Source organism: Dunckerocampus dactyliophorus, chromosome 3 (assembly GCF_027744805.1).
Source record: "Dunckerocampus dactyliophorus isolate RoL2022-P2 chromosome 3, RoL_Ddac_1.1, whole genome shotgun sequence".
NCBI lineage: Eukaryota > Metazoa > Chordata > Actinopteri > Syngnathiformes > Syngnathidae > Dunckerocampus > Dunckerocampus dactyliophorus.
In genome coordinates this window covers 21,193,829-21,214,687 of record NC_072821.1, presented here as the reverse complement: position 1 = coordinate 21,214,687, position 20,859 = coordinate 21,193,829, and the positions used below count along the sequence as shown (strand labels likewise).

At 39.1% G+C, this 20,859-nt stretch overlaps 1 protein-coding gene across 4 annotated transcripts in view; it reads right to left on the bottom strand.

The window, feature by feature from the left end:
- Positions 1-20,859, bottom strand: part of acsf3 (acyl-CoA synthetase family member 3) — a 62,049-nt gene that overhangs the window by 32,549 nt on the left and 8,641 nt on the right. For all 4 annotated transcript variants that reach the window (XR_008569804.1, XM_054770834.1, XM_054770835.1 and 1 more), the window contains exons 4-7: positions 12,211-12,365; positions 11,092-11,237; positions 4,343-4,440; positions 3,975-4,101 (exon numbers count right to left, since the gene is read on the bottom strand). Coding sequence is in view for 3 of the 4 variants with exons in the window: in XM_054770834.1 (XP_054626809.1) it covers positions 3,975-4,101; positions 4,343-4,440; positions 11,092-11,237; positions 12,211-12,365 (526 nt within the window). In the remaining variant the exon portion in view is untranslated. The remainder of the gene's footprint in view (positions 1-3,974; positions 4,102-4,342; positions 4,441-11,091; positions 11,238-12,210; positions 12,366-20,859) is intronic.

The window sequence follows — 20,859 nt, the reverse complement described above, 5'->3', positions numbered from 1 at the left end:
TCGTGACTCGAATCCACACCTCTGTCAACAAACACCCTGTGAGAGGAGTTTTAAGGACCAAAAAATGTCTTCAAAGGTCTCGCCTCAACGTCAAAAATTTGCACAAGAGCACCAAACATGGGACATTGAAAGATGGAAGAAAGTTTTATTCTCTACTGGGAAAAAATATATAATTGTATTTTATGAGCTATGGTCTTAAACTTTTGATCAGCTGATGAACAGCTTATTTTAGTTTCATGGTTGTTTAATAAATTGTTTACTCCATATTTTTTTGTCTCACTCCCATTTCTTCTTTTTGCATTATGAAGTGCTACTTCGAACCTCCTTAAGATCCAACAGCGCAAAATGTAAATTCCTGCAATTTTTCAACTTGTCTTAAAATTTTGATCAGGAGTGTATTTATGACTCCATTAGCAGCCTATTCTGGAGGCAGTGCTTGGGTCTGTGTATATGCGACAACAACAGATGAGCTGTCATTAGGAGCTCAGCGTAGCTCTGGGTAGATGGACAGACTTGAGCAAAGAGCACAAAAAGGGGTGTTAAAAAAGCAAGAAAAAAATCAATGTGCTTAGAGATGTTTGTGAGGTTGAGTGGAAAGAGCGAGCACTCATGGGAAGGCGACAGCTTCTCTATAGAGCTGCCAGTCAAGCTCCACAGGCCCACTCACACTAGTGAAGACACCTCCAGCCGTCTGAGGAGTTATTGATTTAAATTCTCACACACTTTTCTTCTTAAATTCCATGTTTCTTTCTTTGGCCAATTCTGCACTTTTTCTTTGCCTGTCAGTATCTTCCATGAGCCGCCTTTCCACCAAGACTTCATATTGCTTGCTGGGTCTGACACAAAATCAACGATTTTTCCATTTCTTCTTTTTTTTGCTTTTATCTGAACAATTCTTCTGGTTTATCTAACATAAAGCACATTTGTGGCTCAGAAAATAGGAGTCAGAAATGTTTTATTTTATTTTTACGCTGATGGCCTTGTCAGGTCCATCAACCAAATTGTGTTTCCATCTCTAAGATGGTTTGCCAGGCATTCGCTGCAGCCACCTTTAGCTTCTGCTTGTTTGTGGGTCTTGATGCCTTACTTTTGTCTTCAGTCAGTAGAAAATATACAGCATTTTTTTCCAGTTGCGGCCACTGAATCGGTTAAGAATACTCCATTTATTTTACTTGAAAAAGTCGTGAGCTGCATCTGCATCTCACAGTAACCTTCAGTTCAAAACAAAACTTTGTAAAAAAAAAAAAAAAAAAAATGTGCGGGCTGAACAAAATGACTGGCATTCATGGCTTTCACTCTCTGCTGTCTCGTGCAGCATTTTCATTTTCATTAGCTACAAATGTCAATGAAAGCTGACATTTGTAGCTAAACTTTGCCAAATTGCTATTAATAGTTGACGACAAATATAACTAACGCAAGTGTGTTACGTGGGGCGTGGCTTGCAATGTCCAATCGGGAAGAGGGCGGGTGTATAATCCTTCCAGCATATTTGAAAGGTAGCACCCCCCATGCAGTACCTAACCAAGGCAGACATCACCTTTAAAACAGGAACGATATACTTAAATCACATCTTCAATGTTTTATTTTAAAACAATTGCGATGGTGTATATAAAGGCAAAATCCTAAAAACTCTGTCACTGTCCAAATACAGTATGTTCCCTGTGTTTGACTGGTGTTTGACTAGTCCAGCATGTACCCCACCACTTCCCCAAAGTCAGCTGGGATAGGCTCCAGCTCACCCTCTACCCTAAAGATTACAAGCGATATAGCAAATGAATGAACGGATTTTAGGTCAAAGTCCAAGATGATTGACTGCCAAACAATTTGCAAGGCAGAGGATCCAAACCCACTGTGGATGGAAAACAAATATACAGTATATCAAGGATAAAATCTGTATTATAAAGAAAGAAATCTCGATAAAAGTTACATCATGCCTCAGACAATTGTTGCTTTCATAATCCCTTGTCTATCATTCCTAGACTGCTGTCTGGAAAACAAAGAAATCAAGAATTAGCTAAGCACACCTTTAAGATAAGTCTGACATGGGTAACAGCATTTTGAGATATACTATGCATGCTCTCGAAACTTTAATGAATATAAAAAAAATTATGACAATACATTGTTGAAAAATCTGAGGCGTCAGTGGAGCTTCATATGTTGTACGTCAACCTCTGCTTAGACCTCAATTTCCACACCCTCACACCTGCTCCCTTAAGTCACAGATCACCTTTCTCTCTTTGGTCGTCATCTCTGACTCTCGAGGCTCTCGGCTGATCAACTTGAATTTTTTCTTTCTCGCCTTTTTGACGTTGTCTAGGTTTTTGCTGCGAGGTCAAGGAGAAGAATTGAGGGATGCACTGCTTCCCAGACATCTGACGAAAATGTGTTTTTATGTATCGTATGCATCATTGCTCTCAGGCAACAGCCACTCCATCAGTGTGAGGATATTCACTTTTCGCTTTTCGGGCTTTTGTTGCAGCCTGAGATAGACTAAACTAGTTGTGAAATCCGGTGTGGATTGCTATTAACATACTGTCTAAACATTTTAGATTGGTAGAGACTATATTGATTCTGAAGGAAAACTTTGTAAAACTTCTTGGCATACAGTAGATAAGTTCCAAGACCACCCACGAAAAAACAAGTAATTGAGACACTTACAGTATATAATGTCAATTTTGACACAAATAAAACCTAGAATATGCTGCTGCGTCAAGGTGCGACTGTAAATTTCAAGGACAATACGGTCCAAAATCCAAAAAAGTCAAGATGGAAAGAAATACTGGAATGTATCATTTCTATTCCCATTATTTCAAACAGGGAAAGTTAATTTGAAATTCAAACAGATTGAAGTATAAAGACCTCATTTTGTCACGACATATTATGTCAACATGTTGTTTTCAGCACTCTCCACGTATATTTAATATTTGTTGTGACTTTGTCTTGCTTTGTCATTAGTTTATCTGTTTCTGTCAGTCAATGTCAGATCCTTTGTTCAGTTTTATTTGTTAGAATTAAAAGTTTAGACTTTTTAATGATATTCCTTTGCATGGTAAACTTCTACGACATTCTATAGTGTTGTAAAACTTTTTTGAGGTAGTTTGTGTTTGAGTCCACCTGACACATTGTGTGTGTATGTATGGCTTGAGGTACTGACCAGTCTGTGGGGAGCTGATTGCTGGGGCTCTCATTATGTGGCCACTGGCTGTAATGGAGTGTGACAGTAGCATGCTGTGCTCTGGATCTCTGTCCTTCCAGGCTGCAAAGCCAATTAAACACACTCTGCTCTGCTCTCCCAGCTTTGCTCTCCATCACTTCTTCATTGCTGCTTTCCAGCTCCAACCATCCACTCCTCTTCCTCACCTTGTCCTTGCTGAACCTTTCCAACCTGGTCCATCAGCACAACTCCAAGCTCATCTTCCAGTTCTTTGCTTCCGGCTCCGTCCTTCCTGTCATCTACATGACAATCCGAAGATTGCTTCTGCCCTCCCTGCTGCATCCCCTCCCTCCCAGTCACACCAAACTAAAGCCTGTCTCCTGATGGCTTTGCAGTAAAGTGGGACTTTAGGGGTTAGAGAAAGAATTGCTTGGCTGCAGGCAGAATGTGATGAGAGCTTCCCACAGTATACTGATACACACACACACACACACACACGCATCTACCAATGTATGACACAGAAGTAGAACAGGTAAGCAATATTTCGTTCACGACTCAAAGCGATCACAACCACTTTGGAGAAAAGTAAAACACAGTTCATTACATGATCCCAAAATAAAGACATACACAAAAACATTCCTACTTTTTAAGTCTCTAAAATCATTCTACTGCAAAGATGAGAAGTATTTTTCTCCCTCCTCTGAACCCCTCTGACATTACAACTAATTCAGTTAGTCTCAGAATTCCCTCCCTTCAAGTGAATGTGACTCAGAAATACGTTTAAAACATGAAGATAGATAAAAATAGAAGTGCCTGGTACCTGTTTTGAACCAGCCGTCATCAGTAAAAGATTCTTTAGTCTCTTGAGGTTTGTTCCAGTACTCCTTAAAGACAGATGGACCTCGGACCTGGAGCTCCCCTTCCTTCCCTTCTAGACCTGGCCGTACCTTTGACATTGAGAGGAAAAAGAGAGGCGAAAACATTAATCGTTTTTTGACAACTAAGCGACAGCTGGAGCACACACACTTAATATTATTACACTTAACATCATTCTAAACGAAACACTATTATAATTATTATTATCATCTTATACATGCATATATTATTATTATTATTATTATTATTATTATTATTATTATTATTATTATTATATGTGTATATTAAGGTTTATAACATTTATGTAACTACCTGAGTCTCTCTGTGGTTTCCCTCTACAATTGTGGTGTTGCTTGTGTTATTCATGACAATCCGCACTTCCACACCAGGCAGTGGCAACCCTACAGCTCCTGTCACACATGTGCGCACACACACACAAAAAAAAATACAATCATTATCCAACATCCAAGTTTTCTCATACATTCCAAAGTTTAAAAAATGCCTTACATTTGACAAAACTGAAAATTTCTGGTTTATTATTGTCAGTAATGTGTGTCCCAAATGAACATGTGACTTATGTTAAGCATTCAAGAAACGGTTATGGTGGCCATGGCTAAGTATCCTGGTGGCGTACAATAAACATCAGCGTTATCATCATGAAGTGCTTCTCTCATAGAGGGAGTGCTCTCCTCAACGATGGTATTAACCTCCATCCACAAGGCATAACTGGTTACAAAATGGATTGCTGAGCCTGGAAAATACAATGACCCAAAAGCCATTCGTCTTAGTTGCCAACAGTCAGCTCAGCCAGCTCTGACGGAGTGCTGATGCAGCTGTTTGGACCACAATCAAGTAACTCAATGTTTAGCAGGATAGTGTGACACTTGCTCAAAATTTTAAGACAGACTCAAGCTCAAGCTCTACCTGCAGCATTGGTGTCTTTTTACCAAAACCCAGAAAACCACTCTGGCAGATGATGCCTTTAATACTTCCTTTATACAACCACTTAAACGTGTCCCTAGTACTGCTATCGCTGTTTTTTGCTTGGGTCCTTTAGCCTCTGTCTGACTGCTGCTGAGTGCTTGACAAAGCCTTTTAGCGCAGCACAGTTTTGTTAAAATGGTTAAATTAAGCTGACAAGATTTGAAAAACATAACAGGGTGTCAAAGTGAAGTAACTGTTGAGCTGAAATCATGTTTAAGTGTAACAAATAATGTGGAAATGAGTAAAACCAAAATCTGAATATTCCCACACATTCTGTCAGCAACTGGTGTCGTTTGTGTGCAAGTCTGCTTCAGTAATTATAGCAGAGACAGTGGTGGAGTGGGAGAATGTCGTCTGCTTGTATATGTGCTCCCCTGCCTCAGGCACTACTTCACAGACCACTGCTCTATTGATAAAGAACCGGTCAGGTCTCGACCAAAGAGTTATTCTCAAACTGCAAATTGATTTGCAGTTGGTTAGCAATGTCTGTCACACACACTCTAACACTTGCATCTCATGCAGTAACCACAAACATCACTTGGTTATCATGACTGTTCTACTGTATCCAGTACAAAGACATTTAGGGTATACGCTGTATCCATTATCATCTAGGCCAGGGGTGGCCATTACGTCGATCGCAAGCTACCGGTAGATCACCAAGGTAGTTTGGGTCGATCGCGTAAAAGTCACTTTGTAGTTGTCATATGACATCAGTCAGCTGACATTAAGCTCCCCTCCTGATTCGCGCTTGCTCCCCCGCAGCGTTTCAAGCTACACACGAAGATGGAACTTTCATCTTTATTGTTCTGATTATGGATGAACTAACTCAGCGGTAAGATGTCTATATCTATAACAAAAGTTATCTGTTCACTTGTAGCGGCTAGCTACGTAGAAAAAAAGTGTATTGTTTACTGGCTTGGCTTCATGTCATGAACTCTACTACAGAAATCAGTGTTTTCTACACGTTCGCTTCTTAAACTATTATTTCATTATGAAATTAAAAATGTGCCCATTGGTGAAACCTTTTCAATATGTTGCCTTGACTTCGGCTGCATTGTCTTTTGCATAATCGTTTCAAATTCTTGTATATCAGTAATGTTTGATAGCAAATGCTAACTGGATGTAATACATGAACTGTGTGCCCTAATGAACGTTACATAGCTAATTTGACTGACATATTACCGGTACTCAGGTTATGTACACAACTATTTAGGAGTTATGTGTAATTATCTTTATTTCCACATTGAAGTGAATTATGATAGCAACAACTTGGATTACCTGTAAACTTTGAAAATGTGAACATGAAATACTAATCAAGGTTACAATAGAATTTCAGAGTTTACTGGTTACATTTTGTATATGTTATGTTTTATAGAAAGAGGTAGATCATTTTGACTCGTACTTGCATGCTGAGAAAGTGCGTGTACTCCTGGTACACATGTATAACGTACATAAATACGTACTCATATTTTTAAAATAAATATAGTAAATATATATATATACTTTCTATATTTATAGTAGGAGGTAGATCTTTGGGACTTGGTCATTTTAAAAGTAGCTCACAAGCTAAAAAAGTGTGAGCACTCCTGATCTAGGCTTTTAGGCACAGCTGCTTCAGGAAAAGGATGCACATTTATTCCTTCAGTTCTTGTCTATTATGCTACTCTATTCTCCTCAGGTTCCAAGCTAAGAGTTCCCTGTCGCCTTTTCTATCGTATTGACTTTTCTCTAGCCAATCACCCCCCTAGTCATTTTCAGTGCTGTCCTGCCACCTATGTTGTTTTTCATTTTGTTGTTTGATCCAGGCTACATTTTTTTCCAAATTTTTTGTTCTTGGACTATCACTTGTTAAGAGTACCTTGTGTTTTATTAAAGATTAAATACAACCAGCAGCAGTATTACATAGTAAGTAACATAGTATTATACATGCAAACATAACGTGAGTCATGTTTTGGCCAATTTCATTTCTTCCTTCAGGGGAGCAGAATATTTGTTGCATCGTTTGATCATGATGGGGTTTTTATTTCTATATTAGGCTACATACACAGTATGTTACTATAACAAGAAAAGACAAAATTGCTGAATTGCTTTACTTGATCTCATAAGATTGCATAAGTGTACCTAATGTTGTGACATGTGAAAGTATATTGGAATAAGCGGACATTCAGTTACACACAATTTGTTACGCAACAATCTTATCCAACGTCAAGAAAACAACTGTTACGTGCTGTGTACGTCTGGGCCCTGGATACAGAGACGCGAGGCAGAAAAACAGTTTTAGTATCTTTAATAAGAGCCACACAAAGTACAACACAGTCAACAAAGGACTGTACAGAAACCACATTTCTCCTTGACACAAATGAATGTCATCATATGTGACAACAAGATGAACGCTTGCCAGTAAAGATATAAGGATGATACAAGGGTTAGTCTGATTTTCATGAGATGCAAAGTGTGAAGATGATGTAATCATCTCATAAAGTATATTTACATCTCTACAAGGGCAGTCTGACCTAGAAAGACACACTGCTGTTTATCTACAATGCTCTAAAACTGTAAGATACATAACAAAAGTAGGCCAAACAGATAGATGCCCCATATACAGAGGAATGTGTAAATAAAGCATCTGTCAATAGTGTGTATGAGGACCTGCCATTTATTAGAAAAATACGGTGTCTGCAAAAGAATCGCAGAGTGTGAAACCCCCCCATTTCTTTTCTCTATGTGTTTCCTCTGGCTGCTATTGATCCATTTTAACCTACTTTAAGACAAGACAGTAACACAGCCACTCCATCAAGCACCAACCCATGCCTGCAAACGCTCACACCTGTGCACACTTGTCTCATAAATGTGTTTGTGCATCAATAGAAGCACACATCTCTTAAAACTCTTCCTAATAACCACCTGAGAGGAATCAAACACAGCCTGTTCAGTTTATGCCAAACATCACATGACCAACAAACAAAAACAACACCCCCAGTAAGATACAAAACATGAGGATGCACTTGCAAGCTAATTAGGTTTACCTGTAAGAGGGAAAGGTGGCCGAGGGAATAGCGAGATGAAAAAGGAAAGGGGAATGGGAGAACACGATGGTGACAAGAGAGGAAGAGATGTTGGAAAAGAGAAAAGAGAAGAAAGCATCCACCTCTGATCTGACCTCATTTCAACACTGCTTTTGTTCCTGCATGTGTGAGGAAGGTATAGGGTTGGGATCATGGGACTTACTTAACTGTGGATCAAAACACAACATATGAAGCTGAGAAAAAATTAGACTGCAGTGGAATGCTCAGAAACATCAGTGTAGTTTCCATTTGCCATAAATATGACCAAGACTAATCTTATCTCCTTTTACAGTACAAAGAAAATAACACTGAGTTTTAAGTCATTATTTATTTGACACTTACAGATACACTGTTGTCTTCGTCAACTATGACGATAAAGAAATTCATTAACAAAACTTTTTTTTTCATGAAGAAAACGAGACGGTGACGACTTCAACATGGCTCTTTGATGACTAAAACGAGACGAGTCGTGAGTGAGTTTTTGTTCACGAGACGAGACTGGACAAAAATGTTAGTGGTTGGTCTATCAGACGTTTATATTAAAACGCTAGACAAGCAACCCACTTCTTTCTGAAAATGATGATGTCACCATTCCGTCGCTGTCACGTGACCAGGAGTGAGCTCTGACGATAAGCCAACATTATATTTGAATATTTCGACTGTCATGACTCACCGCAGTCGAGATTCTCCTGATATTTTGTTGTTTAAAATTTCTAAATGATTCGATGCGGTAATTCCTCTTCGTTATAAGTCTAGAAGAGCCTTGGAAAGCAGAAGACGATGGACTTATGTGCATGCGTTCTTCTATAGTTTGGTGTGTCACGTGGTTACGTCTGTGTGTCTGTTCACAGCACCACACAAAATTGTGCCTTTTATATTGCATTGTTTTCACCCATACACCTTTTCCACTGTAACAAACTTTGGTGTTGGTTGGTTGGTTGGTTGGACTAAGTTTGAGGCTGGGGTGGAACCGTGTTGCCTGCAAACTGACTCGACACCAATTTCATTTTCCATTGTCCTGGGAAACCGTGTCATTACATCATAGTGGTTATGCCTCCCATCAGGGAATAACAGGAAATTTCAAGTGATGACCATTTTGTAATCAAAACACACAACTCACTACAACCTTGAGAATTACAGCATTGTGGTATTTAACCCACCAGCAAGCCGGCACGCTTGTGTCTGCGGCCCAAAACTTTGTCGAACTCCTCACAATAAAGCACTCCTCCGATCACTACAACTCCTGCCGAGGTCTTTCTTTGGGTCTCTGTAGTCTTTCTTTAATTCCTCAAGTTTGTTATTTATTTGTTTGAAAGACCGAACAAAACCAAACAAAATCTTGCCTCTGAGGCATTCCAGTATTGGCCGGGTTCTTGTCGCCTTTTAAAATTTCTCCTGCACTTCTTCGGATGTCCAAATGGACAAGAGACAGCGGGTTTCCTCTGGTGTCCATGTTTTCGGAGCGTTGAGTGGTTGGTAGAGTTTGCAATGCAATGTCATAAAGATGGAGGTAATTTGCAGCCTTTTTTTTTTAGGTAACCCCGCCCACCTCATCATGCAAACGGTTCGGGCCAAACTCGGGCCGGCAAGCTTTTGGAGCCAGAGTTGAACCAAAAAAGACTGCTTCAATTTGAACCAATTGTGGAACCATGACAATGGAAAAACAAAGCTCTGAGAACCAGCTCGAAATCAGCCACAGTGGTACCAGTGATGCGTTTCCAGCTGGATGCAACTATTTACTAATCCGGCACTGAGTGGATGCACATTTTTTTTCAACTCACCAAAAAAAAAACGTTTCCGTGTGGACAGGACCTACAGCTATAATAAGGAACGCGGTATTAGTAATGGTAATGGTTTATTTGTTTTGGACATGCTTAACAAATTGCAGGCACCCCTTGTTTATTGTGGTTAATTTGTTCCACAAAAAGGGAATTTCCGCAAAGCAGGATTCAATATTAATAAATGGAATATTTTTGTAGTTACAGCATAGAAAATCTGTTTATGACCTTCTAAAAAATAGATTAGTTTTCCTCTTCAATTTCGCATCTGATTTATACTGAGTTTTGGACGACCGCGACTCATACGACGGCTTCGAATGTTAAGTCCAACTTTAAGCCTTTAAAAATTCATAGATCGGAGCTTCAGGACAAGACAAAAGGCATAATATGTAGGATATCAGATGAAATTTCATTAAAATCTGATGGTGCAAAATATGGTCATTTGGGCCAGGAATTACTCTGTAAATGCAATTTGTAGTATGGTGTGGAAATGAAGATAGCATGCTGCTGCACAGGGGCGGAGCTACGTGGTGGCCACCCCTGGCCACTCTCCGGCCACCCCACTGGCCATCTAGAGGTATCAACTTATTGCCACTCTTATCTGAGTAATAGTCTCACCGTGGGCATCCCAATGAAAAATTTCTGGCTCCGCCACTGCTGCTGCACTAAGGGTGCTAGGCCGACACGAAAATTATGACAATTGATTTTCTTCACTGGACTTATTGATGATAAAAAAAATGTAAATGTCTACTTTGTTGACTTTTAAAACAAGGGTCACAGCCTAAGCCAAATGGCAGGTATTTCTCCGATGTTTTACAATGTTGTACAAGGTTGTTTACAGCCACGTTGACAAGCTAATTGCTGATGCTCTATCCATTAGCTTCAGTACAGATACTGTATGTGTTAATTCCACCACAGCAGATATGTGATGTTACACATATCGGTATCGGTATTGGATGATATCGATAACGGAAATTGAGAGTTGGACAATATTGGTATGTCGGTTATCGGAAATGTAACTGAACATTGTGATGTTCTTTGTAAAGGCAGTTTTTGACATTCTGAGAAAATTATCCTTGTATGATACTATTAGTTGCAGTAAGCATGAAGACCTCTCTCATAGCTGGCAGATTTTGGAATACATTGATTATTATTATTATTTTTTTTTTTACATTTAATGTGTTTTATCCCCCAGAATGGATATTAAATATGTATGTGTAACCAACTTGAATACCTGGGATGCGTTGGCCCTGCAGAGGGTTGGACAGTGCCATGCCGATCTCAGTCATGCCGTAACGTTCCAGCAGTGTGTGTCCCGTGATGTCTTCCCAGCGCTGCAGCGTGGGCAGCGGCAGAGCAGCAGAGCCAGAGACCATGAGTCTGAAAAGGGAAGGCAACGATTAAGAATGTAAAATATAAAGATGGCACTGTATGAAATCCTACTGTATAAAACAAGCACTCACTGACCACAATATTAAGTAAATCAAAAAATATAATGATATTCTGTACTTTGCAGTGGTGTAGAACTACACAATCATAATAAGCATCATAATAAACGGTATATTACCTTACCTTATTTCTAATATGAAAGTGGCAAGAAACTACAACCACAATGTTTAACATATTGTTAAATGAATACCACTTTGACAGTGTCAGTCAAAATCAACATCACTATAATATAGGGATGTCACAAGGTCTTGTGTCACAAGATCTGGCATGATTAAAACGCAACAAGATTTCTCGTCCAGAAAAAAACTGTCTTGTGGGCACTAGGAGTGGGACGATTATAAATTAATTAATTAATCACACAATAACTGAACTCAGTCTTGCCAGCCTCAATATATTGCCATGTGCATGCGTTTTCCTCGTCTCTCACCCCCAAACAGGCAGGAAGAGGATTCACTCTGTGCACTGGTTTCGGCACCTTAGTGCGTTTGCTTCATACAACAACGGCATGAACGGAGTGAGCCTTTTTGTATATTTGTCTCGGTGGTTGGAGGCGGGGCCGGTAGCATACACACAGAGTACAGAAGAGTGTAGCCTTGTGAGAAGCAATGCAAGGTAACATGGTAGAAATTAAATTATCATTGTCATATACACAGTATTTTTTTTTCATTGTGCTTTTTTTAAAAGTAATGTTAAAATCTCGTCTTGTTCTCGTAGGCACAAGCACGTGTATCGTCCCATCTCGCGAACTGAGTGTCTTGTGACACCCTACGATCATGTCATTTTTGATCAGTCTCTCGTATCGAATCTCATTATATTGTGTTGTGTAACTGATGGTACACAAATATGTTCCCTTTGGATGCCCACTGTTCCCCGCTGGTGCTTTCCTTGATCCCAAAGCCCATACCTGATCCTCTCTTTGCACACTGCCTTGACAAAGTCCTTGACATGAGGCTGTGTAAAATGCTGATGATAGTAGTGAATGAGTTTGGAGTAGATAGTTGGCACAGCCATGAAGACATTAACCAGTGGAGCTTTGGAGCTCAGCAGCATCTCCCATACCTGAGAAGAGACGTAGTAGAAAAAAAGAGATTAGCTTGGCATCTGGCTGCATAGGGCAGAAGGAAGACAGTGATAAGGACCCTCTGATGGACAGGTCCAACATGAATAGAAATCCAACATAAATGGTTACATCCACATTTGTATGCAACTTGAAAAGTGCCTTTTAGTTTGGTTTATTTGATTTAAATGGCAAGGCTGAGGTGCACGAAGCCACCTCATATTAAAGCTGTCAACACGCACAAAGAAAAGAAGGCGAGATTTGAAAAGGTCACAGGGAGGAAAACATCAGAATGCTGTGGGGCACAGCTGACACATTGGCCGGTTGAAGGGGCTTCTATGCAGCTCCGTTTGACAAATGTGCTTTCTGACTCCACAGGAGAGGCTACACATGCCCTTCTCCACATAGAAAGAAGGTGCACACATTTGGAATAGAAGACAATATGCAAATATAAAACTTGGCTCGCTTGTTCAAGGATAAAGCCTGTTTACACACTCCAACCCATCAATGCCACCTCATCGCTCTCATGCATCACATCAAAGCTGAAGATGGGAGGCTGGGAGGGCAGTGTGAATTAAGTGAAGGTGAACGACAGCTTCTTTAAGTCTGTCTCCTTGTCCCCTCCCCGAGAGACAAATGCTCCTCCCTAACTGTCTATCTGTCAACTTATCCTTACTTCTTCTACATTCATTCCATACCAAGTGCTACTTTTTCTCTATACTTTCATCCCTTCATCTTCCTGTCTCTGCTCACTATCTATGCAGTCTATTGCTACCTCACTTAAACACACCCATACACACACACACACATACATATCAGCAATGAATAGCATCACTCTTCACACCAAGCCTCAAATTATTCCATGTCTACAGTGTCGTTCAGCTGATTTCCACTGTACCACCAATGTAGTTATCATTGTAGTTGTAGATTAACTTAGAACTGCACGACATCAAACATGTCTTTGTAGCTAAATAAAGTAACCACAACATTAGACCTGATTATAATGGTACTGTCAGCATGACACAGTGCAGTTCTACACAGCTGCAGACCCTCTGCATGCATCGGTCAAAATGTAAAATTTGTATTGGATTTCATCAGATTGTGCAAAGGCATCTAATGTTTTGAGGGAGTGAGTGTATTGTCATCTACCTCATTTTTTAAATTCACATATGCCGATGACAGAATTTAGACTTGATAGTACTAAAATCAAGTGCCTCCCTCTCACTTTTTGTTGTTATTATAACAGCAATATCACACGCGAAGCGAGCTAAGCTAATGAGGGTGTGCCAGCTACCTTATAGACAGAGAGTGAGGAATTATTAACTGTCTCTCACTTGACCATTGTGGTTGCTGTCTGTCATCTCCAGTGGAGCGCTTCCACCGGAGTCCACCAGAAGGGGAGAAGAAGGCAATTTATGTCTGTCAAAGAGCTGGCCTCCACCTGAGGGACAGGATGCAGTGAGAACCCAAATGCACGGGCTGCATGCTGAACACCTCAGTGAGCTGCTGGGACCTGCACTCAAGGTGGAAGTGAAATACCAATGTGGTCTCTTTGAATAAAATGAGACTGTGAGCATCCAAAAAGCATTCCGATTTGTCACCAACCCAAAATAATGTTAAACTACTGTGGATCCCCGCACATCCCCCACGGTTCAGATTCAGCAGATTTGTGGTGGAAAAATTTTTTTTTTACAAAAATTAAATTTTTTCTTTGAAAATAGTCAATTCTGTCTGCAGAACACACATCTCATTCACCCTCAGTCGGTAATAATTAAAATATAATAAATACTTGATGATACATGCACAATGTAGCATGCATTGTCTCAAAAAGCCACATTTTTTCCATGTTTGCCTTTATTATGGCTGTCACAAATAACGCCTTAACAATGGTAACTAACGTATTTAATTAATTACGTAAAAATTTTGTAGCGTAATTATCGCATACGTATCATGGCAGTTATGAGGGTGGATAGAGAATGTGTAGCGTCCCCACAGATATACACAGGGTGTGATACTTTATTCCTAGCTTAACACATCAACAGCAGTGCTCATTTTCAACATCACATATGTAACTCCAACTCGCAAACACGTCTCTCCCTCCTCCTTGGAACAACATTTACTCATTCCCCACCACACTACTGTCAAGTGCTCCAAGACAAACAACACACTTCTGGCCTTCATAAGAAAAGACATCCTGTCTGACTGTACTGAATAAAATAAGGGTCTCAGAAAAGTAGCCTATAGGCACCCTTTGTGTATATATATGTGTGTTGATGTGTGTGTGTGTGTGTGTGTGTGTGTTTTCAACTCTGTCGGGCTCTGTTTAGATAAATAAACAGGCACAGGGAGGGCTACGGTATTTGTCAATCTTGGTGTATTATTTTGAAAATTGCTTTAATTTTGAAAACTGCTTTAATTTTGAAAATTGACCGGATTCGCTTGTTGTCTCATGTTAAAAAATAATTAATTGTACACCTTTATTTATGACTGTTTAAAAAAAATAATTCAACGCACAATTTTGGTTTAAAAAAAATTTGTTGTATATTTAAATTTACAATTGAAAGAAAATATTTAATTTAATAATTATTTTATTCATTATTATCAATTATTTCGTGTACATTTTAGTTTGTTAATGTTAAAATAATAATAATTATTATATAATAAGTAACTATATAATTATTATTATTACAGATTTTAATTTGTGATTAAAACAATTAATTGTACATTTTCATTTGTGACTAGTTAGAATTAGAATTTTTTTTTTCAATTTTTTGCTTAATGCTGAAATTGTCTTTTCAGGTCAACTAGAGCTCCCTAATGCAGTGACTTGTCAGCAATATTAGTATGTCCACACTACACAGGCATCTCACGTCACAGCTCCTGCAAGATAATAATCCCAATAATTTCAAATGCCTATGTAGTGTTGGCACACCAATATTAATGTCTTACGAACAATCAATAGGTTCCTGTGTCTCATACCAAGAAAGAATTGTAACCTTTTTTTTCTAAATAAATGTATGTGCTTTTAAAATGTATGTGCTTTTGTACAAGTAATGCCAACACAACCAGAACTCTTATTTTGAAGAGAGGAAGAACAGGAACTATTTGTTGTTAATGTGCATTTGTCAATATGTTTCAGGTTGTTACTTTGCTTTTCAAAAAGTATATGCACTAAAAGTATCTGAACTAAAAATGATTAGTTCAGAAAGATTCTCTCAAAGGTTTTAGGTCTTAATAATAATATTCTCTCCAGCAATTATTTGAGGAATATTAATTTTTTAATATGTGTGCATTTTTGTTCAGAGGCTATTTCTTTGATATTTTTTCTTGTCTAAAGCTGGAACATGTTCCCATGCAGGTCAGTAACTATTTTTTAGTTCAATTGTTCAATCAATTTTAATTCCACTGAGTTAATCCATTCAGTGTTCTCAGTTCATTGTGTGTGTGTGGTTTTTTAATGAAATTGACATGTTCTGTTGTAATTCTTTTAGGTCAAGAAACTTTTAGACTTTTCCATGTACAATGGTTTTTTAGTGATGCAAAAATTTCAGTCTCGAATGCATACAGTTTTGAGACGGAAAGCACCTTATTTTTAGGCCCTCAGCTGAACTAGCCTGGTAAACACCAAAACCAGGCTAATGTGTTTACTTTTTACACTAATCTATCCCTCGCTCCTTGAGTTGAACCTGAGTACAGTGGCTCTCAAAAAATTAATTACATTAAGTTGACCTGAATATGATAGATGAGCAACACCAGAGCGAATTAAGCTATCACTTGAGTACTGGAAGCTCACAATAAATAAGTTACTGTCATCTAATTCATTCAAGTTAATTTGAGCACTCCATAGTCAAAATAAACAAGTTATTCTAATCAAAATATTTAAGATAATTTGAGTACTGCAAACTCAAAATAAGTTAAGTACTGCACACACACAATAATTATCATATGTATTTAATGTAACTTAACATAAATTACTTTTTGCGAGGCAGCACGTTTGCATATTTTTTAAAGTAAAGTCCATCCATCCATCCATTTTCTATACCGCTTCATCCTCATTAGGGTCGCGGGGGCATGCTGGAGCCTATCCCAGCTGACTTCGGGCGACAGGCGGGGTACACCCTGGACTGGTCGCCAGCCAGGGCACACATAGACAAACAACCATTCACACTCACATTCATACCTATGGACAATTTAGAGTCACCAATTAACCTTACCTGCATGTTTTTGGAATGTGGGAAGAAGCCAGAGTACCCGGAGAAAACCCACACACACAAGGAGAACATGCAAACTCCACACAGAAATGCCCAAGGGAGGATCGAACCCAGGTCTTCCCGATCTCCAGGCTGTTCCTGTGTTGGCCAACGTGCTAACCACTAGAGCTAACCGTGCTAACCGTGCGGCCAAAGTAAAGTCAACTTATTATATTTTAAAGTGTACACAAGCAATCTTCTTTTTTCCACACAAAAAAGAGCAACGGCTAAGATGGCACAATTTAATTGTGTAGAATAAAAGTGTGGTATCTGTGGGTTTTGCTATTCTTACTGTACTGCGTTTATTACTCTTGTTACTACAATACTGTTCTAAATAAGGATGTCCAGCTGCTGTACCGATATATTTTGAAGACCGGATAACCTTGGCTTCCGCCACGAGATCGGGCCAATCCGGTTGCCGTATAACATTCGCAACGCTGGGCCATACTCCAACACGGTAGGTGCGGTAATGCGACTCCCGCCACTTGCAAGAAGAAGAAAACGCAACACCACATGCAGACATGTCCACAGTGTACTGTGGTAAAGTTAATTTCATGTTGGATGTGTGGATATTCGGCTCTGTAGGTACAGCGGTAGTTGCCACTCACTGCAAATTTATGCAGCGCATGAAATAAAAGCCAACATGAACTGTAAATAAATTAATCACTTAACAATTTATTATGTGCTTCTGTGTACAAGCGGTAACAACATACAGTATAACACAATGACGAACACCTTCCAGCTGATTAATTTTTACTTGAGGAGCCAATCAATGTATTAACAGTGTGTTACGTAATATATGTTGCTGTTTTCCAGGTTAGCATATAGCTAATGTCGCAGCGGAGTTAAGAGAGCTGCAGGCTGCTTGCTGTAAGCCGTGTTATGGCGAAACGAATGGGCAGTACCATATGATATAATCTACACACCAAGCCAAAGCGGTTCTTTTAAGGTGGACTAAAAGAGGCGAATCTGGGTGTGATTTTTTATTTTTTGAACAAGAAAGGGCTGCTCTGAAAAACGTGCTGCAAAGCTAAGGTAGCAACTGCGGACTGAATGTCATGTGTTGCTTAACCGTGCACGTAGTACTAGTGTGCTTTTATTTTGATGGCCGGATTTACCGGAAACAGGACGTTTTAGGCCGACTTTTCTCGAGTGTTGCTGAAGAGAGCGGAAGATGGCTGTTTTTTTTTGGTTGACATTTTTTTAATAATTTTTTTTATTTAGACAAAAGTAAACATATGCAACAAATATGGCATCAATTTCAAGTAAATTTCCAGGATGAAATAGTACCACGACAAGCTGTTGCAAAACAGAAAGGAAATTCAAGTATACATAATTAACAAAATAAATGGTAAACAAGGAAATAATGTAAAATGAAATGATAAACCAGGGGTTTCCTACAAGATTCAGATCATGAATTGGATGAGATAGTCTGTCTGTCTGAGGTTGATGAAAAGGAAAGCTACATTGTGAAATACGTCTTGCCATTCTTTTGAACCCACTCATGCTAATACCACAGAGTGGAACTTGGACTACCTCAAGTTCTCAGGTTTTGGACGGGTATGATACGACAAGTGTTGCATGTCTGGTGGCTCTCATAGAGATCCAAGGAATGCTCAGGTCGTTTGTATGTATGCTCAGACACTTGAAAAATTAGAGGGAACATTGCTGTGTCACGGTGCGGGGATCTCACACGGGAAGTGCTGCTCTAACCGCAGGTTGTTCATAATAGGGACCGTCAATAAATTACTATTGCGTTAAAGAGAGTTTGTTAAAAAAGTGTCATATATTCTAAATCACACCACAAACTGATACCATATTATTGAACCATATTATACCCTAAAAGTATTTTGCACGCCCATCTTTTAGTGGATGGACTTTTATTGGATTAGGGACCTGACTCACAGAGGTTTGTTACAAACTGGACTAAACAGGTCAGGTAACAAAAGGAGGCTCGACATTTTAAGACTCTCACTTTAATTGCTCTTAGCAACTTTGCCATTAAATTAACAGTTTTGCAATGTCCTCTCGGTACATGTTCTGCTCTTTGTTGAAAAACATTAAATAAGTTAATAAATAAATCATAAAAAATTGTTATTTGTCATAATAAAGAGTATATTTTGGTGCGTAGTATGCTTTAGCTTGATTTAAAATTTCATTTAATTTTGAACTGTTAACACATGCGGTATGTTAACAATTTATCTTTCAGTTAATAAAAGAGTGAAAATGCACAAACTTCAGATATAGCTGCAAACACTGATTAATCATGATTAATTCATTTGAAAACGGTAATTAATCAGACTACATTTTTAATCATTTGATAGGGAGTAGCCCTATGTTTCCTTCAAGCGTTGAGATTTGACATTTTGTTCGGCGGTCCCTGAACACATCAGAGTTGCTGTGAGACGAAGAGAAACAGCTACTGTAGGTTGACACTGCAGGTCAATTATGAGTTTTTTGCTCATATGTGACCTGTATCTGGCATGTCAGTATGAACTGTATAATTTCAATTCCACTCTGACGAAGGCACGAGCTGATACGCGTCGGTGTATTTTAATGTTTTGTAGCCCAAATTAAATCGAATTAAAGGCCTTTTATATTTTTCAAACCCCTCTGAGTGTCTGGACCAGGATTTATTATGCCCTTTTTCTGGTCATAAGTCTTCCTCTTCTTTTTGGATATATTCCCTTCCATAAGCACTGGTGGTTTGAGGGACACCGGCAGCGCTCCAGTCACCCCTCTTGCTCCGATTTTTTCAAATGCAACCCAGGCCTCTTTTGTATGTGGTCATAAATCAGTTATGTATCCGATCCTACTGCAGTATGACTGTTCAGGTCTCGTAAATCTGACCTATAAGTCATCGGAAGGCGTGTTTTGCCTTTTGAAAGTTGGGGAAAGGTACTCACAGATGTAAGCAAAAGTTCTCTTTGACATTCAAAAATTATTTTGAAAATCTGGTTCAGTGAAGCGACTTTGTCAGTGCCCCACCACTCCCGACTCCGACATCCATGTACACGCTCCTCGAAACAGACGCCTCAGCAAGTTGCCCACAAACTGCCATAGCCAAAAGTCTTGCCCTCATCCTTCGGAAAATTATTTGGGTAAGAAAATGTTGACTCAGGATGAACAAAATCCTCGAAATTGCCACAAATACGGCAAGGACGACAACAAATGCCTATAGCCTTATATATAACTTCTACACTGTGGTTCAGATTACATCTTTTGATCGATCATTAGAGTTCTGAAGCTGAATTCATCCATTCATCCATCCATCTTCTATGCCACTTATCGTCACCAGGGTCACAGGGGTATGCTGGCGCCTATCCCAGCTAACTTACGGCGAGAGGCAGGGTACACCCTGGACTGGTCGCCAGCCAATCGCAGGGCACATATAGACAAACAACCATTCTCACTCACATTCATAACTATGGACAATTTAGAGTCGCCAATTAACCCAACATGTTTTGGAATGTGGGAGGAAAACCCCCACACACACGGGGAAAACATGCAAATTCCACACAGAGATGCCCAACGTAGAATCAAACCCAGATTAGGTGTTAAAAATAGATGTTTTTATGTGTGCATCAATTACTTGCGTGTTTTCGTCCTTCGCTGGTAGTCCCGGAATGTAATCTCGGATTACATTCAAGCGTGGATTTACTATATATCCTAAATAAATAATAAAAAGGTAGCTACTTTATAATATTTCACAAATATGGCTGTGTAGTAAAATTCATGTTGTTTTTAACAACCTTTAAGACCCATTTCTTTCAGCATTAAGTACATCTTAAATCCTTAGATAGCTGGAAGCAATACAAATAGTACATTACATTGCTGTAGTGTTCACATATACTGTAGGACATAGCTGACTGTCGTGCAGCTGGTGTGGGATTGATGTATTCTTCTCACATTCACTGCAAAGGATTGGCATCTGAGATTTAATAAAGTGAATGTAATTTTGTCTTAGGCTGTCGATAAGATGGACAAAACGGGCAATTGGAAGAAATAACCTTGGACTGGGCAGAAATTATGATGGACATTTTTCCACTATGTTCTATCACTTTACTGTTCAGTCTATAAATTGTGGAGACTAAATCGAGTAGTCAGTAGATTACATGATAATTGAAGAAACCATTGGCTACAGCCACTGTCTTGTTATCCCTCCCCCTTTGTAATTCTCTCACGTTATACATGATGAAATGAAAATGTGTCAGTAAATCCTTTTCTCATATTTAATATCCATAAT